A 24,874-nucleotide genomic window follows, 5' to 3' on the forward strand; every position below is an offset into this window, starting at 1 on the left:
TTCTTCTGGGTCTCCCACACAGCTGCAGGGCCACAAGGCTTTGACCTATCGTCTATCGTCTTCCCAGGAGCTGAATGGGAAGAGGAGCAGCCGGGACACAAATCAGCACCCCTATGGGATCCCAGTGACTACAAGGCAAGGAATTAGCCACTAGGCTACCATGCCTGGCCCCATACTTAATTTAAAACACTTACTTGAACGAGAGGGCAAGAAGTAGACAGAAAGGCCTCCTTTCTGCTGGTTTCCTCCACGAATGTCTAGGTAACAGGAATTCAAACGCAGGTCTCCCACAGAGGACGAGGCCCAACCACCTGAGCCAGCACCAGCTCCCTCCCAGGATGTGCTGAAGCACTAAGCTGGATCTGGAAGTGGAACTGAGATAGAAATCTGGATCTGGGCTTCCAAACAGTGCCTTAATCTGTACCAAATGCCCATCCCGTACAGCCAAACATCCTATGTGCCAAAATTCAGAAACAGTCTCTAGTTTATTCTATATCTTCCATTTTCTCAGTGCTTTAAAATGATTTATTATTTATTTTAAAGGCAGAACAACAGAGAAATCTGTGTGTGTGTGTGTGTGTGTGTGTGTGTGTGTGTGTGTACAGGCCTTCCAACCACTGGTTCACTCTCCAATTCTCACTGCAGCCAGGGTTAGGCCAAAAGCCAAGAACCAGAAATTCCATTCAGGAATGAGGGAGGGTCTCCCATGAAGGAGGGAGGGTCCCAAGCACTTGGGTCTTCCTCTGCTGAGGAGGCAACAAAGGGAGTTACCTGGAAGCCTGGGTGGCCAGGAAGAAGCCACCGGTGGTCAGGGCTCAGACTGGCACCCTGACAGAGGGTACAAGCATTCCCGGTGGTCACTGAACCCACCGCATCACAACGTCAGTCTCCCTTTTTTCAGTCTTTAGTGCCACTGTCAAAACTTCATTAGCTTCCATCTTACTATTATTTCAAAATTTCCACTTCTTAAACAGAAAGTGTGACTTGAAATTTGGAAATTTTTTTTTGAACCAGGCTATTTGTATATTTTATTAACTTTATTATGACTAAACTTGGTAGTACTCAGCCAAATGGAATATGTGGACAGAAGGCTCACAGAAGAGCACAATAAGAGCAGACTCGATGCTTCCCACTCCAGTGCCGCCAGCTCCCCCAGAGCCCCAGGTGGCCTCCACTGACACTGACAGACACTGCTGCACCCCTCTCAAAACGCCCCTCCCAGGGTGGCTACTGCCCTCATTTCTATTCAAATGAAGTTATGAAGATGATATCATTTAATTGGGAAGTGGCTGAGATCTGAACTATTTTGCTTAGGTTAGATATCCTTTTTTATTAGTCACTGGAATGGGAAACAGAAAGCTTATTTCTCAGTAATTTTGCATTTCAATAATTTTAGTTACTAACATTTCTTAAAGAAAATGACCCAGTAATTAAATTTAAAATACCCATAGGTTGTTCAGTCAAAAGTTATCACATCTTTCACTCTTATGGGAAGTGCTACTGCCTGAGTTTAACCACTGTTTTTTAGAAGTAAAATAGGTACTTTTCACTAAGAGTTGCAAAACCAGTGACATGGAATTCAACGCTCGATTATTGCTGTTGCTTTGGCCAGGTGATGACTATGTCACCTGCTTCCCTGGTCTGCTGGTCTCAGTATGAGGGCTAGGGATGAGTGGTCTGGTGACTTCTGAGTCCTTAACCTTTACACATACTTGTCTCAGTCCACACACCTGTAGCTGACTTACACTGTTCCTGCAAGCACTGCTTCCTTGTTAGACCCAAGGTACTGAGGAATACAACATTTGACTTTGTCTCAATTACAAACCTAGACATTCTGGTAATCCATTGTTCAAAATCTCATGATAGAAAAAGTCAAAGCTCTATACTAAATGGAAAATAAATTTACACTTTTGACCTATCCTCAATAGGTAAGGATGAATACTTTGAGCTTGGCAAGCCATCTAAAAAGTTTGAGTAAGCATGTGGGATGGTGAAGACCTGGGTTAAGCTGCCCACCTCTGGAGCTGGCATTGTGGCTCAGTGGGTAAAGACACCACCTACAGCACAGTTTGGCTGATTGGTTAGCTGTTCCACTTTTGATCTGATTCCATACCAATGCACTTGAGGAAGGCAACAGAGAATGGCCCAAATACTTGTGCCCCTGCCACGCTTTATCCTGTGTGGGAAAGCAGGAGGAGTTCTTGGCTCCGACCTGGCCCAGCCCCAGCTGTTGCAGCCATTTCAAAGGTGGAAAAGCAGATGGGCGGTCTCTCTCTCTCTCACATCTACTGGAGTGCCCAGGGCCGACCCTCGCTCTGGCTCCTGACAGCAGTGATGACTCGGCTGGTTGAGTTTCCTCCAGTCCCCTAGGTGCTGGACTGAGTTCACAGCTCTTGGCTTCATCCACACCGGCCATGGGAGGCACTTGAACTACCTGATGGGAAACTTGTCTCCCGAATAAGTACAAAAAATCATCTTTCAAAAGCTTATATAAAATGAATATGGTATGGTGAAAATAATCGACTCATTTAAAATGTATTATAGTGGGCCCGGTGTGATGGCTCAGTGACTTAGTCCTCGCCTTGTATGCACTGCAATCCCATATGATCACCAGTTCATGTCCCAGCTGCTCCACTTCCCATCCAGCTAGCTGCTTGTGCTGGGAAAACAGTCAAGGATGGCCAAAGCCTTGGGACCCTGTCCCATACAGGAAACTTGGAGAAAACTCTTGGTTCCTGACTTTGGATTGGCTCACCTCTGGCCATTGTGGCCACTTAGGGCATGAACCAGTGGACAGAAGATCTTTCTGTCTATATCTCCTTCTCTCTGTAGAGCTGTCTATTCAATAAAAATAAATAAGTCTTTACAAAAAAAATTTTAAAGGTATTTTATTAACGTCTACATGAAAGGAAAGTGAATATTACACAAAATGCCAGTTTTAAATGTCAGAATGCAGTTTTTGAAAATGACTTTAAAGACACTTTAGGGCCCAGCGCGACAGCGTGGTGATTAAAGTCCTCGCCTTGAATGCGTCGGGATCCCATATGGGCACCGGTTCTAATCCCAGCAGCTCCACTTCCCATCCAGCTCCCTGCTTGTGGCCTGGGAAGGCAGTCAAGGACAGGCCAAAGCTTTGGGACCCTGCACCCATGTGGGGTACCTGGAAGAAGCTACTGGCTCCTGGCTCTGGATCGGCTCAGCTCTAGCCACAGTGCTCACATGGGGAGTGAATCATCAGACAGGAGATCTTCCTCTTTGTCTCTCCTCCTCTCTGTATATCTGACTTTGTAATAAAAATAAATACATCTTTTTTTAAAAAGACACTTAAAAAATATATATATATATAGATTATTTTATTTGAAAGGAAGATTTTACAGAAAGAGAGGAGATCTTAAAGATATAGATAGGGGTCCTCCATCCACTGGTTCACTCCTCAAAAGGCCACAACAGCCAGAGCTGAGCTGAGCTGAACTGAAGATGGGGCCAAGACCTTCTTTCGGGTCTTCCATCTGGGTACAGCAGCCCAAAGCTTTGGGTCAACCTCTGCTGCTTTCCTAGGCCATAAACCAAGAGCTGGAGCTGAAGTGGAGCAGCCGGACACCGCACCCATAAGGGAAGCTAGCGCTAAAACACAGGATTAGCTGCAATATCACCATACATGCTCCATTCTAAATAACTTTATGAGACCGCCATGCTACCTACTGCACTAACAAGCACCTTTACATAACTTTAATGAGAAAATATTATGCTACATACAATTAACATTCTATTGATATGTTAATTACTGATGCAAAACAAAAACATCTAAGACTTCTTAAGACTCAATTTCATTAACATTTGTACAACAAAGATTCAAAAACACAAACTGGGATTTGAAAACTTGTTAAATAAACCATAAGTATTCATAGTATCTTGTTCCAAGGAAAAATAAAACAAAAATGTAAGAAATCTAAAGGAATTCATGGATCAGTAAACATCAGTAATCAGTAGAGCACTAAACTATAACTTGCTCATACACTTTTCAACCTCTTAATTTGGTCAAATGAATATGTTAGAACAAATAAATCAGCCTGGCATGGGAGCCTAGTGGCTAAAGTCCTCACCTTGCACGCACTTGGATCCCATATGGGCGCTGGTTCTAACACCGGCAGCAACATTTCCCTTCCAGCTCCCTGCTTGTGGCCAGGGTGAGCAGCTGAGGATGGCCCAAAGCCTTGGGACCCTGCACCCACGTGTGGGAGATCTAGAAGAGGCTCCGGGCTCCTGGCTTCGGATCAGTACAGCTCTGGCCGTGGTGGCCACTTGGGGAGTGAATCATCGGACAGAAGATCTTCTCTGTCTCTCCTCTCTGTATATCTGCCTTTCCAATAAAAATAAAATATTTTTTAAAAAACCACACTATCTCACTATGATAGTTTATTCTTTTGAATTGGAAACAATGGTTTGAGGATATTTTATTTTACTTATTTGTGCATTTTTTGGTTTTATTTATTTATTTTTTTCAAATTGCTGTAACAGCCAGAGCTGTGCTGATCTGAAGCCAGGAGCCCGAATCCTCTTCCGAGTCTCCCACATGGGTACATTTGGGCCGTCCTCCACTGCTTTCCCAGGCCAAAAGCAGGGAGCTGGATGGGAAGTGGGGCTGCTCGGATTAGAACCGGCGCCCATAGGGGATCCCGGCGTGTGCAAGGTGAGGACCACGCCAGGCCCAATTAGATAGTGTTACAACGAACCTGTTTTGACCTTGTGATATTCTTTAAGATCTCCAGATCTCAACCAAAATATCAAGCAGAATTCACTGTCATGCTATTCTTTATCAATTCTAACAGGTTAGTCAACCTTCTCCCTGAAATAACATAAATAAAAGTAAATCAATACTGGAAACCGAAAAATTCTCTCGATCAAATACATAAGCATATAAATCCACACTCATGAACTACCAATATGTATCAAAGGCATCATGTCTTTTTCTTTTTGGAAGGCTGAGTTAGTGGAAAAAGAGGAACAGGTCCTCACCCTGCCTTCCACCTTCCAGAGAGCTACATCTGTTGGACTGGGCTGGGACAGTCAGGAACCAGCAGCTTTACCCAGGATTCCCCACGGGTGCAGGGGCCATCCTCCACTGCTTCCCAGTGCAGTGACTGGGGTAGCTATAAATGACCATTGTGGGGGTGAAGTGATGGATAAATGAGTGCTATTTTACTGTTTTCCCAAGTTTATGCCGTCTGAAAATTGGCATGTGTCCAAGTGAAATTTTCATTTTTGTTTTACTACAGTGATTCAACGGGTGCAGTGATCCATGAAAATAAATTCTAATTTTCACTTAGATGTTTTGACAGCATTAATCACTCAGAGGGGATTAATTCATTTTTCCTTTAAATTATCTCAAGCCTAACTTACTACCCTTGGATATTAACTTCAAAGATTCTCAACAGTTATTAAGGAGATCTGGACAAAATAGGTTAGGGAATTTCAAAGTGAGGAAGTAGCCTGAAGAAGAAAAAATATATACAAGAAAATAATGTCCACAGAAGAAAAACACACTGTAATCCAAACTATTACCAGTACAGTAACAAAGCAAAATAAGAGTGGCAGGAGGCTCATGTGGAATCTGAATTGTGCTGATTAAGGAAAAGGAAGAGGAGAGTTAATTTTCTAGTTTATTGGAATTCAGAAAGCCCTGAGGTCACCTCAACAGTCCTAAGTGATGATAGGGCCCTCTGTGTTGAGGTGCAGGCACCTGCCTTGTGGTTGGGAACATCCACCTCCCAGGGGAATGTGAAGTCCTGGCTCTGCTCCCACTTCCAGCTGCTTGTGAACAGCACCCTGGAAGGCAGCAGGGGCCAGCTCAAGGATCTGGGTTCTTGTCTCTCGCATGGGAGACCTGACTTGAGTTCCAATAGATGGGAGGTCTCAGTGTCCATATGTCTGTCTTGTGTCCACATCTCAAATAAGTAAATACATAGATACATTTTTACAGATTTATTTTTATTGGAAAGTCAGATTTACAGAGAGAAGGAGATATAAAAATCTTCTGTCCATTGGTTTACTTCCCAAGTAGCAACAATGGTCGGAGCTGAGCTGATTCAAAGCCAGCAGTCAGGAGCTTCTTAAGGGTCTCCCACATGGGTCCAGGGTCCCAAGGCTTTGGGCCATCCTCAGCTGCATTCCCAGGCCACAGGCAAGGAGCTGGATGGGAAGTGGAGCAGCTGGGACACAAACCAGCTCCCATATGGGATCCCAGGGGATGCAAGGTGAGGAATTAACCAACTGAGCCTTTACACCAGGCCTGATGATTAAATTCTAAAGAAGGCCTTGAAGATGACTAGAGTTAAGCATAAATATTTAGCAATTGTTTTTTTATAAAAACAAAAGAAAGTGGTAAAGACCTTTTTAAAAGCAAAATGGTATATCACCAATATTTTCCCCTGAAATAGGATAGAGAAAACACTCACTATATGAGCAAGAAGTACACCAAAATGACGATTTTACCTTCTTTTTTTTTTTTTTTATTATTATTATTGTTGCTTACATTGTATTATGTAGTACAGCTCCATAGGCGCTGGGGATTCCCCCCACCCCTCCCACACCCCTCCCCCCATGGTGGATTCCTCCACCTTGTTGCATAACCATAGATCAAGTTCAGTTGAGATTCATTGCTTGCAAACACATGCCTAGCATAAAGTTCCGTGTCCTATTGTCCAGATAAGTTCAGTGGCCTCTTGGGGAGACCTTCTATGGTCTGAAGATAGGTCTAACAGAGTAAAGATCCGGTCAGTTAAAAGCCCCAACAAGGCCTCAGTATCATTATACAACATTATGGAATTAATTGACATAGTATTGGGTAAACAATATGTTACCTTCTTGATGTTTAAAGTTAGATTTATTTCCCGTCAGAAGCACAAAATAAATATTTATATAGGGACTACCCATGCCTAGCAAATTATAGGAGTGGCAGGAATGACTGCACTGCCTTGAAACCACACTAGGAAAAAATATTTACATAACTATGAGCTTCCAGGGAAAATCTGTTATATTTAGTGATTTCATGAGTGCAGAGGGTTCCATATAAACAAATGTTCTAATTTATCCTCATAGTATACCATTTCAACACTACAGATGTTCAGATTAAATCAAGCCAATATAAGGGAATTCTAAGGTCCCTGTAGGAGGGAAGTAATATCTTTCTTATGCTTCTATAGCATTGCAGCTTTGTCTTTTGCCTACTTTCATCTCCCTCCATACACAGTCATATCTGTACATGCTCTGCAAGTTTAAGGAGAAAAGCTATTATTGTCATCTAAAAAGTCAATGTGCCTTGTACTCTGGTGAATATCAAAGTGAGTAACTCACTATGTTGCAATGTAAACAAGCCTCGGCAGTGTCTAACCTTTTCAGAACCATCAACCACTCAGCCTCTTCCAAGCTATGAACCTTTCCCTAGGAAACTGTATATTCACAATTTTCTACTTAACTCTGAGCATCTCCTGAAGTCCTTGAGAGGAGCCTAGTTAATGATTACTCATATGTAAAATACCAACAGCTAACCTGTCCTTCAGCTGAAGAGGAAGAGGCCTGGAAGTGGGCACACAGGCCGTTTGTACCACACGCCAGGGCCACCCCCACACACGAGTCTGGCATCTGCTGACCAACTCTAATCACAGGAAAGCCAGCAACTCAAAACAAATGAGAAGTTCTCTTTAATAAAATGATCAGGCTCAACGCAGAGAATATAGCAGGCTCAACAGCTTCAAGTAGAGCCCTCCAGCCTGTGAACTCCATCCCAACACACAACTCCAAAGCAAGTTTTTAATCACTTCATTCTCAACTACAGATGGACAGCTAAGGAATGTTACACATTTGAGGCAAACCTGTCATACAAAACAGAAGAAAATTAAATGAAGAAAAAAGGGGAGGGATAATCCAGGTAACGGGGTCAGGGGGTCACCCACCTCCACTAACAACTCAACTTCTAGTAAGTATCCTAAGAGATTGCTAAGAAAGTGACGCCACTGAAAACAGGTGAGCAGGGCTACCACGGAAATCTAACAAGCGCTGCCATTTTAAAATTACATCTGAAACTTAAAATCTCACTAGAAACAAAAGGAAATCAAATTAAATGTCCCAAAGTATAAATAAGAAGTTATGACAGGATAGAAAAGATCGAATACATTCTATACAATCAGTGAAAATACTGAAGAGTAGAGGAGTGATAACGCCAAATGCTGCTGAGGGTACGGGGCAACAAGGGCAATCACGTACTGCTGGGAGGCATGCATAAATACACACACCGCCAAAAATAGGTGCAGCCACTTTGGAAAATAGTTTGGCGATTTGCTTCAAAGCTAATTATACTTTTAGCATACAATCCAACACCTGCATTTCTGGGTATTCACCCTAATGAAGTCAAAATGTACATCTACAAAAAGGATACTTACAGCAGATTCACTCAGAACTAACCAGTTTTGGAAACAACCATTTAATTGGTCAGAACGATAATCTGCCAGCTATGTCTCCAGACCAGAGTTGGTCTCCCCAAGAAACTGTTGAATTCAGCTGGGCAATAAGATACTGGACTCTATGCATGGCACATGCTTGCACTGAGAGAAACAAGACTAGATTTGAACTGTAATATTGCAATAAGATGGAGCAATCTACCAAGGGGGGAGGGCACCGGAGGGGATGGGGGAATATTAGAACCTATGAAACGTTGTTATAAAATGAAATGCAGGGCCCAGCAGTGTGGCCTAGTGGCTAAAGTCCTCTCCTTGAACGCACCGGGATCCCATATGGGTGCCGGTTCTAATCCCGGCAGCTCCATTTCCCATCCAGCTCCCTGCTTGTGGCCTGGGAAAGCAGTCGAAGACAGCCCAAAGCCTTGGGACCCTGCACCCACTTGGGAGACCCGGAAGAGGTTCCTGATTCCCGGCTTCGGATCGGCACAGCACCGGCCATAGTGGTCACTTGGGGAGTGAATCATCGGATGGAAGATCTTCCTCTCTGTCTCTCCTCCTCTCTGTATATCTGACTTTGTAAAAAAAAAAAAAAGGCAATAAAAAATATATGTAAATTTCAAAAAAAAACCCAAACAAACAAAAAAAAGGAAACAACCAAGATTTTCCTCAACATGCAAATGGATATGCAAAGTATGCAACAGTTTTACAACAGAACCTAGTGCATGGGTGCACACAATGGAAGTCAGAGCTACAAAGAAAGGAGCTTTAAATATAAAGCCATGACGAGAGGCATGAAGGAAACAACTGCATATCGTCAAGTGACAGAAGCCAATCTGAAAAGAACACATGCTGTGTGATTCCAACTCCATAACACCTTGGAAAAGGCAAAACCGAAGAGACAACAAAAAAGACTCGTGACTACTAGGGACTGCGTGGGAGGGAGAGATGAACAGATTGACAATGGGGAGCCTGCAGCAGCGCATGGCAGAGGGACACGTGAAGACTCCACTCTGCTCAACTCTCCTGGAAACCGGAAGCTTTTCTAAAAAGCAAAGTGTATTAGATTTTTAAAAATCTTAACTACCTTGATTATAAAAATTGATATGTTAATGCTACAATTCACACAGAAATACAAGGTTCTAGTACAGCCTGAACAAGCTTGAAAAGGAACAAAACTGACAATTTATACTTTCTAATTTCAAAACACATCACATAGCTACAGAAACCAATATGGTTCTGTCACACAGACAGACCTATGCACTAATGGAACAGAAAGGAGAATTTATAAGTAAGTCTTACACTCATGGTCAAGTGAGTTTTGAACAAGAGCTGCAATGTTGTTTAGCAGGGGGAGAGAGTGCTGGTGCTGGGACAAAATAATGAAGTTAGACCTCTCTGTATCTCACCACATATACAAAAACCAACTCTGAATGCATTCTAGATCTAAATGTAATACCTAAGACATTCTTCAAAAACTGCCTGACAAATCTATAAGACTTTAACAGTTTCTTAAATACAACACCAAAACAGAAGCAACCAAAAGGAAAAATGGGTAAATTAGATTTCATTTTGTAATAAAGAAGGTAAGAAAAAAACTATGAAAATATTTACAAATCATATATCTGATAAGAAACTTACAGAAAACAATAAAGAAAATAGGAGAGAAGTCAGACATAAAATACATTGTACCAGTCCATTTAAGTTACAAGTTCCTAACAGGCACACAGGAGGGAGGGAAGGGGGAATGAGCACTAAAGAATGCGGGGTTTCTTTCAAAGGCAAAGCAATGTTCTAAAGTTAGATTGTGGTGATGGATGCACAACTCTGTGCACATGTGAGGAAGCTGAAAGAGAACAGGCAGATGGGGACAATGGGTCCTGAGACAGGAGCAGTCCTGCCCCACAAATAACGCAAAGAAACCAGGCTCTGGGGCGGGTAGAGCCTCAGCCTGTGGGCCCGACGTGCCATCTGGGATCATGTCCTGGCTGCTCCACTTCCAGTCCAGCTCTCTGATGATGCCAGTGGAGGATGGGCCAAGTGCTGGGGCCTCTGCACCCTGTGGGAAACCTGGAAGCTACTGGATCCTGCCTTCAGACTGGCCCAGCTCCGGCCCAGCTCTGGCCATTGTAGCTATTCCCCGAGTAAATCACTGTGTGGAATATCTCTCTCTCTCTCTCTCTCTCTCTCTCTCTCTCTCTCACTCATTCACTCTCTGACTCTGACTTTGAAATAAATAAATAAAACCTTATTTAAAAAAAAAAGGAAAAGAAAAAAACACATCGGGTTCTGCCCTCACACCAGACCACATGCATCTCAGCTGGCCAACAACATTTTTAAACTGTGACTTCTCTGAAGTGGCCATCAAGATTAACTTCTTTCATCTTATTCTGGTCAGCAAGATAACATTTCTCAGCTGATCAGAGACCATGACCACTTCCTGTTAGGTATGAAAGATAAGCCCTTCTCAGTTGAGACCAGACCCCTAATGAATATGCTGAGGAAAAAAATCAGATCCCCAATATAGAAACTACGTGGAGAACTGCTCAACTGACAGGAATTCCCTATAGCTCTGTCCAAAATCTTACTGGAACCTTCCTTGGGGTCCCTCCTGGTCAACAGGAATCTGTTTCTCATTTAAACTTCCATTTCTACCCCACCACCACTCTCATTGTCCAAACTATAAATTTTCCTCTGTGAGACACCTGCTCCAACTCCTGCAACAAAAATCAAAACCACCTAATTGGGCCCAGCATGGTAGCCTAGTGGCTAATTCCTCACCTTGCAATCACTGGTTTCCCATATGCACGCCGGTTACTGTCCAGCTGCCCACTTCCTTTCCAGCTCCCTGTCTGGGGCCTGGGAAAGCAGTCAAGGACGGCTCAAAGCCTTGGGACCCTGCACCCATGTAGAGACCCGGAAGAGGCTCCAGGTTCCTGGTTTTGGATCAGCTCAGCTCCGGCCGGTGCAGCCTCTTAAGGAATGAACCAGCAGACTGAAAATCTTTCTGTCTCTCATTCTCTCTGTAAATTTGACTTTCAAATAAATAAATCTTTTTAAAAAAACACCTAATTATGTACTTTGAAAGTTGATTGTTGATTCAAAATCTTTTTTTTTTTTGAAGTTACAACACACAAACAATTTTAACTGTTAACTAATCAAGAATTTGTCTTTGGCTCCAAACTGACATTTTCCCAAAAAATTCACAAGGTGCTCCCAAATGGATGAAAGTGCCATACCAGGACCTCTGGTTTATACTTCACAAGGAAAGGGCGATAACAGCAGAAGCTTTGAGAGAGAACAAACAGCTAGCAAGGTCTACTGCAGAAACAAGACGCAGGCAGGAGCTTTCTGATCAGCAACATAGAACACCGGGGTAACGGACACATGCTGCAAAGTTCTGAGAAAAGAACTTGACACCATTCTAGATGCAGCCAAAGCATCAATTATGTACCCACTTTCTTTTTATTGTTTTCAAGATTTATTTATTTTTATTGGAAAGGCAGATATATAGAGAGGAGAGACAGAGAGGAAGATCTTCCGTCCACTGATTCACTCCCCAAGCAGCCACACGGCTGAAGCTGAGCCAATCCGAAGCCAGGAGCCTTTTCCGGGTCTCCAGGGTCCCAAGGCTTTGGGCTGTCCTCATCTGCTTTCCCAGGCCACAAGCAGGGAGCTGGATGCGAAGCAGGGCTGCCAGGATTAGAACCGGTGCCCACATGGAATCCCAGCGCATTCAAAGCGAGAACTTTAGCTGCTACACTATCACGCAGGACCCTATGTACCCATTTTCAAGATATGTAGGACTAGAAAGTTTATTTCCCACACTTTCTTAGGAAGTTACATGAACTCAAGTTACAACAAAACGAGAGAGTAAATCTTGTTTAAGTGGAACAGAAGGGCAGATTTGAGGGGAGAACAGACAGACAGGAATCTTCCCACCAAATGAACCCAATAGTAGGGGCTGGGTCAGGCCATGTCCAGGACCCGGACACCATCTGGGTCCCCCTGTGGGATGCAGGGGCTGAAGCACTCGGCCATCCGCTACTGCCTTTCTGGGTACATTAGCAAGGAGATCAAGGGGAAGTGGAGCAGCAAGGCCTGGAACCAGCACTCATAATGCAAGAAACAATGGAACAAACTCAGAAATGCAAGCAGGCAAAGCTACTCCCTAACGGGCTGTCTCAGATCCAGGACAGCCATCGGTTTGGTCTGCAGACACCAAGACTGGGAACTCAGCTCAGCAGGAAAAGAGTGATGATGCGAGATAAAGAAAGAGGATCAGAAACTCAAGAAAAACAGTCATTCCAGAAAGGAAATGTTATCACTCATCACACAATGCCAGAGGTGGGGAACTTTTTCTCTGCCATTTGGATACTCATACTATTACTCACCAGCCATATAAAGGCATCAATCTAAAACTGAGCCCACTCTAGATTTACTCAAGTTCAGGTCTTGGTCGCAGATGCCTTAGCAGAGCCACCCCAAAGGATTTCTCAGGACTTCTATGACCTGTGGGCTAGATGTCCTCACCCACATTGGTCGACAATGCTTACTTAATTGTTTTTTTTTTAAGATTTATTTATTTTTTATTGGAAAGTCAGATATACACAGAGGAGCAGAGACAGAGAAAGATCTTCCATCTGATGATTCACTCCCCGAGTAGACACAACGGCTGGAGCTGAGCTTTTCCAAAACCAGAGCTTCTTCCTGGTCTTCCACATGGGTGCAGGGGCCCAAAGCCTTGGGCTGTCCTCAACTGCTTTCCCAGGCCACAAGTGGGGAAGCAGGGAGGCCAGGATTACATCAGCACCCATAAGGGATCCAGGTGTACTCTAAGTGAGAACTTTAGCCACTAGGCTACCGTGCCAGGCACAACTTTTTTTTTTTTTAATTTATGTATTTTTATTGGAAAGATAGATTTATAGAAAGAAGGGGAGACAAACTATTTCCCATCTGCTGGCTCACTCTCCAGAAGACTGCAATGGCCAGACCTGAGCTAATCCTAAACCAGGAGCCAGGAGCTTCTTCCAGGTCACCCACACAGGCGCAGGGTCCCAAAGCTTTGGGCCATCTTCTACTGCTTTCCCAGGCCATAAGCAGGCAGTCTGATTAGGAATCGAGCAGCTGGGACACGCACTGGTGCCCATATGGGCTGCTAGCACTTGCAGGTGAACATTAGCCAACTGAGCCATGATGCTTACCCCAAAAAATATTTACTTGAAGTAGACAACCCACACAGGTTTCTGGCTGAGCTCGTTACAGACAGCTGTGGCCTGAGAGTCACTTCTTCAGGGTGAAGGACTGTTTCCTGTCCTGGAGACACTGGACACTCTGAGGGCTACAATGCTCTTCCCCTAAACCCTGTGGTCATCAGTGCTCCCCTAGGTGTGTGTAACCCCAGGAGAAGTCCTGGCCGGGCACTGCTGACTTCCTGGTTATGCTGGCACTGAAGGGGTGGGGGCGGCAGTGATGAGGCCAGGGGCAGAGCCGTAAGGATTTGTTGTCACAGACAGGTGCAGAGTCAGCCAATGCAGCCCATTCCTTAAAAATGAATTTGGTCTGGTGGGCCACGGGTTGCACTTTCAGTGGTGGCACACATCAGAGGCTGGGCAGGAGGCAGCTGGACAGCCAGCAGGCATAAAGTGGGCAGGAAATGAAGGCTACTCCTCCGAAACAACAGCCATCGCAATCACACGGGCAGGAAGCACGTGCTTTTTTTAAAGGCTTATTTTTACATGAACGACAGAAATACTTCTATAATTATTATAATCTAAACACGAGGTACTGATTGCCACTTTTAGAAAACACGTGGAGATAAAGCAGAGAAGACTCAGAGTTACAGAACAGAAACTGAGGTTGTAATTTACTGCTAGACCATTTACATCTTAGGTTGTATGTAAGTGCTTGTAGGACTTTTCCCTAATACTCATAACTCACAAGGCAGGTATCTATTTTACAGACATAGAAACTGAGGCCTGGAGAGCTGAGCTGACTTGCCCAAGGCCATGTGGCCACTAAGTGGCAAAACTGCATTCAAATGCAGCCAGTGTAACTGTAGAGGCTGTTCTTGACCATTACATGGCCGAGCAGGTTGATAGCATCAACCCTGACATACAAAAGCAGAGGTGCTGGCTCCTTCCCCAGTGCTCGGACGCAGCCTATCACAAGTCATGTCACAAGTCGATCCTGAGGGTGGCTTGCATTTGTGCACACGTAAGTGACTGCCCTGCTTTCCCTCACTTCAGTGACCAGAGAAACAATCTGGGACCAAGCATGGTAGCACAGTGTGCTAAACTGCCGCCGACAATGCCAACACCCCACATCAGAGCCCAGGTTCTGGTCACTCCTGCTTTGCTTCTGATCCAGCTCCCTGCCTGTGAACCTTAGCAAGCACAGAAGATGGCCCAGGTCCTGCAGTCCTGCACACCCACGGGGGAGACCTGGACGGAGCACCAGCCTCCTGAGTCTGGCCTGAGAACCAGCAGTTGGAAGATGTCTAGCACTCTGCCCTCCAAATACACATCAATCCTCAAACAAAACAAAACCCAGGCAAAATATCACAGCCACCAGCACCTGTGAAGTAGCCCGGATTCCCCATCCGGCCACCGCACTGCGCTGACCTCTGTGCCAGCAGATACGCCAGATCAAACTTCCCACATCCAGAACAAGATGACTGGAGAAGTATTATCTCTAAAAATAACTACTGTTAACTTCTTCTGAAAAAAACGATTAGCTTTTATTCCAAAGATTTCCAGATTTTCTGGAAATCAAACCGCAGTTGAGGGGGCTGGCAAAGGAGTGTATAGATGAAAGAGGGCAGCCATAGTTTGTGCCTGTTTTAACTGCTGCTGCTGATCCAAGACACTCTTCTCTGTTTACACTGGCGAACATCCACCGTAAAAAGGTTAAAAGACCCAACACACTTCCCTAGCCACATGTCTTGTATTAAAACGCAAAGGACATGTTATCAGAATATGAGCAATTACAGTTTCAACTCTTAAAGAGCACTAAAATGTCAGAAACAAGAACAGAATCATCAGTGGAAACCATCACCACATTAGTACATACTTGTGTATACAAATTAGTCTCACAGAGGAATTACAAGAGTCTGGCTGCCTCAGCCAAGCACAGAATGTTCACATGTGTGCCTGCTGAATTCATTAGCCCACAGCCAAAGACCAGAGGGGCCAATAAAGACAGACACACAATGGGCAAAAGACGACTGCTCGTTTAACAGGGTGGGAAAAGGGAACAGCTATGTAAGACATGAGGTTTATCATTAATTATCACAATTTTATGGGGAATTGTAACGAGTATATTCAGTCAAAAGGCCCGTGAGCTTTGGAGTCGAACACAGACCAAGTTCCACAGCACCTGCTGGCCCCAGGGACCTTGCCCAATCCCTTGAACTTACTTTCTCCCAGGAGTTTTGTGCTGGGCTTGCTTTGAGGACCAGAAGGGAGATTTCTCTAGTTTCTCAGAGGCACACTGTCCACTGCTAGCCAGCAATGCGTCTGCAATCCTGTGACACTGAGGCAGAGCCACCCAGCTACATGGCTCCCAAATTCTGAACCCTCACACACTGTGTGAAATAAGAAGTGCTAACTGCATAAATAAGGTGCTGTGTTTTTGGATAATTGTTACACAGAAATAGATAACATGTGAAATGCAGGATGCAATCTATTACTGCATCACCTTGAGCCTCATTGCTACATAAACTAGATTGATCACACAAGGAAACCATTTAATTCAACTGAACAGTGTGATCATATCCTTGTAGTAGCAAGGATATTAAATGGACTATGACAATAACTGGACTTCTTGAAACTCACCCTACTTACATGCAAGAGAACTGTGGGTGTCAAAATCCACCAGTGTGCCACACAGGCTGCCCGAGGCCCTGACCTGTAACTGGGCCTTAGCGCAAACCCTATATACATATATTCACGTTCTGCATATGTAAACACGCGCACTTGACACTGCTTGGCGACATGTGTGACCGTGAATGCTCATCGCCGTACCTGGATGAGGCACTTGCTCACATCACTAGCACAGAGTGCTTTGTTACAGCTCAGGGACACCGGGAGCCACGTCAGGAGCGTCAGGACGGCAAGGGTGAGCAGGACCACACAGGGCGCCTTCATGATGCCTCACGGACAAGCAGCAACTCGCCAAGGAGCTAAACAAGAAGAAAAGCACTTTAATTCAAAGGCACGAGCTAGAGGAAATAGAAAACGAACACCTAAACACAGACCAGAACTCACGTTCATGTCAAAATTGATCAGCGGAAGCAGTGCCTTGCAGCCGTTCAAGGTCAGGACCCCATAAAAACTACTGATTCTGCATCACCATGTCACAAGAGTTCACAGCTCTTACAATTTGAAAATGGAAACCATCCTAGTGATTATTCATAACTATCTCATTCTGTCTCTAACCATAATTAGCATGAAGAAAGCCTGTCTGAGACAACAGTTCGCCAAGATTCCTTAAATAATTGAACCAGGAACAAAAGGGACAGTAAATTATTAATCGCAGTAAGGACTCTGAGTAATTTATTAAAATGTAAGGAGATTGTCACATTCTATTGGGACCACAGACTCAGAAGATAATGCAGGGAAAAATGGAAAAGGCAGCGAAGGCCAGCACAATTCTGACGAGGCTTAAACAGGCAACAGGGTTGATAAACTTAAAAAAAAAAAAAAAGATAAAATGCCTTGGTGTTAAAACGCCCCCAAAACGTAATCAAACAAAATAAATCATTAGTTATGTAACAGCTAAAAGGGTGGCTTGTGGGCGCTCCATGAGTATTCCCAGCTCTTTCTAAGGTCCCACGAGGCACCCAAAGGCAAGACAAGGAGAAGGTGAAGAATAAAGGGTTTGGAAGAGCTTGAGTCGGTCGACCGGGACCCAGGCCCTCAAGCACTCGCCTCCACACCGCTAGCACGTCCAGCTCCTCGCTGAACCCCGCACACAGCGGGCTGATCCCCGGGGCCGCCGGCACACACGCTCGAGGTCCAGAGCTGTGCCCATCCCGCAGCCGGGCAGGCGGCGACCCCAGGCCGTCCTCGGGAAGCGCCGGGCAAACCCACCGGGCTCCGCAGCAGCCGAGCGCGAACCAGGAAACGGCTCTGGAAAGCGCCGCTCGCGTCTCCCGAGGCCGCCCCGACAACAACGCGTCCGCGCTGTCTGTCCCGCACGCAGCCTCCGCGGGGCGACGGCCCTGACAGCGCCCGCGGCCCCCGGGAATCGTGCTCCCCGGCCGGGGGCCCGCCGAGCCAGAGCTCCGGGACCCCTCGGCCCTGCCGCAGGGTGAGGGCCGGGCCCGGGGCCTCCCCGCGCCGGCCTGCACCGAGGGCGGCGCGGGATGCCGCCGGAGCGCCGAGCAGCCGGGGCCCAGGCCGCGGCCCGAGGTCGCCCCGACCCTCCACACACACACACACCCCGCGGCCCGCTCCCGCTCACCGTGCCCCGAGCCCGGGCTGCGCCGCAGCGGCTCTAGGAGCGGAGCCCGGCCGCGCCGCCCGCCGTGCCCTCCGCGCAGCGCCCGCGAGCCTCGGCCACCTTGGAGAGACCGGCCGGCCCGCAGTCCTCCCCGGCGCCCGCTGCTCTCCGGCCTCGCTTCTCCCACAGCTGCCAGCTCCCGCCAGGAGGCGTCTCTTCCCCCGGCTGCGCACGCGCCCCGCCCCAGGCCCCGCCCACAGAGGCCCGCCCCTCCGCGGCCCCGCCCCCGGACACGCACACACGTGCACACACGCCCGACACACACGAGCACGCGCTCGCTCACGCCCGAGGCCACGCCCCCGAGGAGCACCCATCCGGGCACCTCGCAGCCCGGTGAGCAGGCTTCCCGGCCGCGCTCGCTCCGGCGTGTAGGATCGCTGGCTTCCCTTCGCCCGCCCGGGCCCCTCGGCTGCAGGGCGCCACTAGGAGCTGGAGCCGCGGGCCCGAGTGTGTGCGGCGCCTCCCAGCGAGCCCCGGGCTCCTCACGGCAGCGCCCGGTGGGCAGGCGGGGCAGCGGCCAGCCCGGAGCGGGGCGGACCCCGGGCCCCCTGCTTCCCGTCAGCGCGGGTTTCTGGGCTCCACCTCAGCCGCCCCTGCGCCTGGAGAGCGCCCGCGCTGGGGACCGGCCCAGCAAGAGCTAGGAAGATGCAGAAAACCGACAATTGCACTGTTTTTTTTCTCACAACCTGGAAATCTGCTTTTTAGACTTTTTCCATTTATTCAAGAAGCAGAGGCAGGGAGAGAGCCTGCTCTCATTTGATGGAGCCTTATGGTGAAGCAGGGAACGCAGTGGGAGTCAGGGACCCAAAGGACTTGAGTCATCACAGCTTGTCTTCCAAGGTGTGCATTTTCTGGAAGCTGGGGTCCCAGGCAAGATACTCCCAGTGTGGGTCTGCAGGCAGCTTAACAGCAAGGGTAAACACGTGCCCTGGATGTTACTTTTTATTTTATTGTAAGTTGTACCACCTTATCACTTGAAATATGAAGACAGTGATCCATCTTCCACCTACTGGTTCATTATCCCAATGCCTGCAACAGCAGGGCAGGGCAGGGCAGGCTGGCAGCCAGGAGCCGGGAACTCCATCTGGCCTCCCATGGACAGCAGGAACTCAGCCCCTTGAGCCATCACTGCTGTGTATGCACCCTGCTGCATGCCTCCGGTCACCCCTGCCAATCCAACCCAGAGGAGAAGCAAGGAGAAGCCGAGGCATGGCTTTTCAGTATCCCTGCAAAGCAAGGTACTCCTAATTGGTCCGGATTTTCCTCTTCTGAGCTCCATACTCATGGTTCAGTCAAGGACAGCTGCAGCTCTAGCCTGCATTGGGGCAGAGCAAAGCGCCCAGCCTCTGGCCCCACAGCCCAGTGGAGGTGAGGTGGTTGCTTGATCAGCCAATGTGACAGGCAGGGATTCTTACCTCTCTCTCTCTGTGTAGTGGGGTGATGGTGATAGTTTACAGATATAGAATAAGGTAAGTAGCCATTCCTCCCTCACTTCTCATAGTCACCTCCTGGGCCAGGAAAGATCTGCTGGGGCTGGAAGTGTTCTTCCTTCACTTTCTGCTGCCTCCTGCCTTGCTGTGTTGGGAAATGATTGCACCTTGGGATCAAAGCAATGAGGAAAGAAGATGAATTAATACCAAAGACCCTTCAGCTCTTCCTGTTAGAACCAAGAAATATAGAAACACATAACAGTGGTTTTAGTTTGATTTCTTTTGAATTTCTTTTTTTCCCCAATTTCAATTACTCATCTTTATTGATAAAATAGGCTCCTATGCGGTATGTTCTCTTAAGAGAAAAATTTAAGGTTCTGTTCTGAAAAAAGTATGGATGGGAAACTGTCATTAAAAATAAACTAAATGTCTTATTACATTAAAATCATAAAGGAATCCAAGCAAGAATACCAAGAATAAATTAACTTACTTGTTCACAAAAATAATGATTTATCAAGTAACATTTGTTAACAGAGTTGCCTCAGACAACTGTGTGGCTTATTTTCTTCAGTTTTTACCTGGGATAAAAACTATTTTAATGAGTGTGCCATTAAAGTAAGGACACATACCCAAAACCAATAGAAACGTTTTTAAAAAAAGCATCATTTGCTTATAAAACATCAATTAAGGCCTCTGGATGATAAAAGAAAACCATTTAATGTTTACTCAGATCACTAGCCCTATTCTAATCAAACAGCCCAACCATCCAACCTTAAGACAGAAAAAGTCTGAAGCAAAAAGTTGCTTTGCATTTTACTAGTAAATGAAGTTGTATATGAAAGTTATCATGGGAGTAATAGTTGTTCAGTATCTTCTATGCCCAAAAGTAGGATTTATATTTGTGCTACTTTTAATACTTATACAAATGAATATTTGGTATTTCTTTTATTCTGTAATCATCACAGAGCAAGAAAAAGTTGGGTCTCAGCTGATGTTGAAATTGATTTGTGTATCTGGTAGTTTTAAAATATTTATGGGGCCCAGCGCAGTGGCCTAGTGGCTAAAGTCCTCTCCTTGAACACGCCGAGATCCCATATGGCTGCTGGTTCTAAACCCAGCAGCCCCACTTCCCATCTAGTTCCCGGCTTGTGGCCTGGAAAGCAGTTGAGGACAATCCAAAGCCTTGGGACCCTGCACCTGCATGGGAGACCTGGAAGAAGTTACTGGCTCCTGACTTCAGATCAGCGCAGCCCTGGCTGTTGCGGTCATTTGGGGAGTGAATCATCGGACAGCACATCTTCCTCTCTGTCTCTCCTCCTCTCTGTATATCTGACTTTGCAATAAAAATAAATTTTTGAAAATTTATATACTTTGTACTTGCTACTTTACCAAAAAAAAGAAAAAACAGAAAAACATTTCTGAATCCATATTTAGTCCCTTTTCAACTGAAATGTTTTAAGAAAACTCTTACTGGTCCAAAGATCAGGGGGAACTTAAAAATTAATCCAGAATTTTGATTTTCTGTATCTCCAGAGTAATTACTTTTGAAGAAAGGGTGCTATGATCCAGAGGAAGTTTCAATTAAGTGAAATGACTGTATTGTCAGCTCCTCATACAACTCGATTGGCTAAGTGGATTATATAATCTCCTCTGAGATCAGCCAGAGAAAAATCTCATCTTCATTGCGGACTTAGAACCGAAACTTATTCTTTGCAAGGAGTAGATTAACCTACTAAATGTTCATTATATGATCTTCTTTCTTAGAAAGTAGTATTTCTTCTCTTTCATTCCTGAAATGCTATTTCATATACTTAGGTAAATCAGGGACAATAGTTAGGTGAATATCAGGACAAATTAAATCACCTCTTAAGGTGCATGTAAAGCATTCCTACATCCTTTAAAATTGGATTTAAAAAAAAAAAATAAAGTCAATGGGGAAACAGACAATAGTTAAAGCTGAAGTCTCATAGTTGATAAGCTGTTTAGCTTTTGACACCAAACAGGAAGGTAAACTTCAGGAAGAAGATCTTACAGATCTTTAGAACTACGGCAGAAGTATGTCTGCTTTCCATGGGGACAATTCTGTGGACTCCAACTCCCAGGGAGTATTCAGGTTTATCGAAGTGCATCCAGAAAGCAATGTGGAAAGGTGCTGACGCGCTCAGCAGTCATGGAACCTGCCCCCTTCAGGTCACAGGCTCAGTTCTTACTCCTCAGTTGGGTTCTTGATGAAGTCGTGACCATAAATGCAGTCTTGGTTGCTCTCTCTCAGCCTATGTACTGAGCATGTTGTAGACAAACAAAGGGATCTGCTCAGTGGTTCACGCCTGCATAGTTAGGTCCTGGCAATCCGGGGGCACTTCAGCTCTTCCTCAGACTCAGGTCACTGTTGGACACCAATGCTGACAGCGATGTAGTTTCTGATGGGTCATCTTTCCTCAGTTTCAAAAATGATTCCGAGTTACTTAAAGGATCTCTCTTAGGCTTTTGTTTGCTTGTTCAAGTTGAAGTATCCGTTCCTGTTCTTTGCAGCTCTGTTGCTCATCAGTCTCAATAGCTTTCCTCATCACCACGGCCTCTTCAGTTATCTGGTCCACCTGTGCTTGCATCTCATTCTGATTTGCTTCCCAGCGCCTCCTCTCCAGTCCACGCTGAGGATCTTCAAGGGTGTGTGGAGATGCATCAAGGAAGACTCCTTTGTGGCAAGTCAGTCTTGGAGTGCTGTTCCTTTAACTACCATATTATTCCTGGATCATCTTTTTGGCTAGCCATTAGCAACCTAAACATTTGTTCTCGATTCTTGTTCATGATAAGATCCAAGGCAGACTGATGTTCTTCCAGAAATGTACACAATTCTTTGTTCTCTTGTTGCAGTTCTCTGATTTGTCTGTATTCCTGCTGGATTCCTATCACTAATGTGGAGCGGGCGGATGTCTTGCGATTTCACTCAGTTCTTGAATTTCTTCCTGATACTGCTTCATTGAGGGCCGTGGTTTGCTCAGTGAGTCACTCTGCTGCATCATCGTGATCTCTCAACCTTTCAACAAGGGCTTTAGCATCAGCAAGAGCCTTCTCGATTGTGCAACTCATGTCTACAGGGATAGTAGGCTCTCAATTTCTCTTGGAGACTGGGATTTAAAGCCACCACCAACCCTGGACCTACACCCTTCAGGGTCAAAGACCCTGCGCCTCTGGTCAGTTTCTTGACCCAGTGAGCATGGAACCAGGCAGGGCTTCTCAGGGAGACGCTGCATGACAGCCAGGTAGGCTCTGCCCCATCACTGGCCTGAGACAAGCCTCCTCAGACCACCTCAGATCAGCAATCCCCAGCCTCCCTGATTTCTTTTGAATTTCAAAGCCCCATTGTAATTACCTCTGGAAGAAGATTGGTCAGGGGGCTGGAAGTGGCAGGTTCCCAGCTAACTCCAGGGAAGGAAACAGGCAGGCCCTGACCTCTGAAGAGAAAATGCTCTTTCAAAAAATGATTTTCGCACTGGGTTATCCAGGGCTATTGGGATGTTTGTACATGTTCTCCAAACTGCTAAGGTTTTACTAAATACATGGCATGGCTCACCTGCCCAAGCAGGTCCAAACTTCATGTCCTATCAATTTGAAAGGCAGAATGACACTGACAGAAAGGGGAGTGAGGTGAGGAGAGAGAAAGAGAGAGAATATGATCTTCGCTCCTCTGCTTCACTTCAAAGGGCTGCAAGCACAGGGCTGGACCAGGAGGATCAGGAGCCTGGACCTCCAGCCAGGTACTGTGGCCTCTTCAGCTGCTAGATATGTAAATGCTATTCCCTCGTTAACCTTGCTCAGATACCATCTTGCACTCACCAGCCTGATGTCTGACATGTGATATATGCTCACTCCATGATCTCACTCCATGATCGCTGAGTGGATTAATGAAATGCACAGACTTTAACGGGCGCTCCATCATCCTCTAAGCTCCGTAAGCATTTGTTCGGACTGTTCACTATTCGTGTATTTACCTTTTATTTCCTCTTCAGGGGGGAAATCATGTCATGCATGCATCATTTTCACCGTGTGCAGGGATTGCCCTGGAAGGATCCACAGACCTTGTGGTGTTGTTGGTGCTTGCCAGGATGGCAGCAGCAGTGAGAAGGGAAAGTACTGAGTGGAAAAGAGAAGACCATTGTTAAGTCCTTAATGGGTACCCTGAGGCAACAGGCAAACAGAAATCCCTGGAACTGGAGGCTCTGGGAGAGAGGCCTCAAGGCTTGTGCTGGTGTGAAGGCACAGAGGGGGGAGACCTCAGGTAGAGCAACAGGCTGTGGTGACTGATGATGGTCAGCTGAGAGGAGACCCAAGTGATCTCACCTTACAGACCATCAAGGGCCCCCACAATCCCAATGGCAGAACCCCAGCACTGCACACCAGAGGGCCCTTCAGGTGCCTGACAGAAGTACTGCTTGTAGTGTGTATGAAAATGGACATTTTAAGGCAAACAGTTCAGCGGCACTAGCAATGTCACATGGCAAGCAAGTAATACTAACACCACTGTAATATTCCACACTTTCATCACCGCCGCCCATGGAAATTCAGTTCCCATTAACTAGTCACTCACTCTCCTTTCTTACCTCCTCCTTCACCCCTTGGCAGCCCCTTGCCACTGCTAGGCACGTGATTCTGGACAAACAGCCTAACATCTCTGTGCTGTAGTGTCCTCATTAATAAAATGGGGAGATAACTGTATCTACTTGACACGACTGTTTTCACAATTACAGGAGACAATGTTTAGTGTTTGGTACAACTAAGGTTTCCAAAAAATGCAGCTATTGCCACGGTGACAGTGATGGTGAGGATGACGATTAAGAAGATGCTACCTTGGAGCTTATGCTTCTGTGTGTGTGTGTGTGTGTGTGTGTATGTGTGTGTAACAGAAGGGAGCTAGACAGAGAGCCAACTCAATCTATAGTTATAAAGTAGATGAGCTACTTGCTGGGAGAGAGAACAACAGAGACAGGAAGGGTCATGTGAACAGTATTTCTGTGGGGATGCTGTGGAAGCCAGGATCGGGAGAATTCCAGGCAGAGGCCGCAGCAAGTGTGAACTCCAAGGTGAGAAACAGAGCATGCACTTCCACAGGAAGGAAAGGCCAGATCCTGCAGGTTTGGAAGCCCTGGGAAGGATTCTAAGGGTGGTGCAATGCGACAGAGGTTATTAATCAGGGAGCACATGGAGAGATCAATTACAAGGCTGACTGACCACTGTGTGGGAACAGGTTTGATGTAGAAGCTGGAGCAGGGAGACCAGGCAGGCTGCTGAGGGCTGCAGTGGCTGGCATGATGTTTGGGAGTGGAGCAAGGCTTGGCGATGAACTAGAGGTGGAAGGGAGCACAGAGAGAGAAGATGGATTGAAGATGACTCCTAGTGTCCTGGCTTGGGCTCCTGGTGGTGACATTTAGTGAACTGGAAAAGGGGAAACAAGCAGGCATGGTGGACATGTTTAAGTTGTTCATTAGG

At 46.1% G+C, this 24,874-nt stretch overlaps 1 protein-coding gene and 1 pseudogene across 2 annotated transcripts in view; both read right to left on the reverse strand.

Annotated features, from left to right (window-relative positions):
• The window catches only part of TWSG1 (twisted gastrulation BMP signaling modulator 1), a 48,765-nt gene extending 30,785 nt beyond the window's left edge, over positions 1-17,980 (reverse strand). Inside the window, exons 1-2 of one of the 2 annotated variants that reach the window (XM_040979237.1) lie at positions 17,919-17,980; positions 16,478-16,635 (exon numbers count right to left, since the gene is read on the reverse strand). In XM_040979237.1, the coding sequence (XP_040835171.1) occupies positions 16,478-16,600 (123 nt within the window). In that variant the 5' untranslated portion in view covers positions 16,601-16,635; positions 17,919-17,980. Of the gene's footprint in view, positions 1-16,477; positions 16,636-16,720; positions 16,747-17,918 lie in introns of those variants that run through there. The other variant, XM_040979238.1, reaches the window with a different exon arrangement.
• A 3,768-nt stretch (positions 17,981-21,748) lies between these two features.
• LOC121155808 lies at positions 21,749-22,477 on the reverse strand (annotated as a pseudogene).
• Positions 22,478-24,874: the final 2,397 nt, after the last annotated feature.

This window comes from Ochotona curzoniae, unplaced genomic scaffold (assembly GCF_017591425.1).
Source record: "Ochotona curzoniae isolate NIBS_2020 unplaced genomic scaffold, NIBS_Ocur_1.0 contig_3176, whole genome shotgun sequence".
Classification (NCBI taxonomy): Eukaryota; Metazoa; Chordata; class Mammalia; order Lagomorpha; family Ochotonidae; genus Ochotona; species Ochotona curzoniae.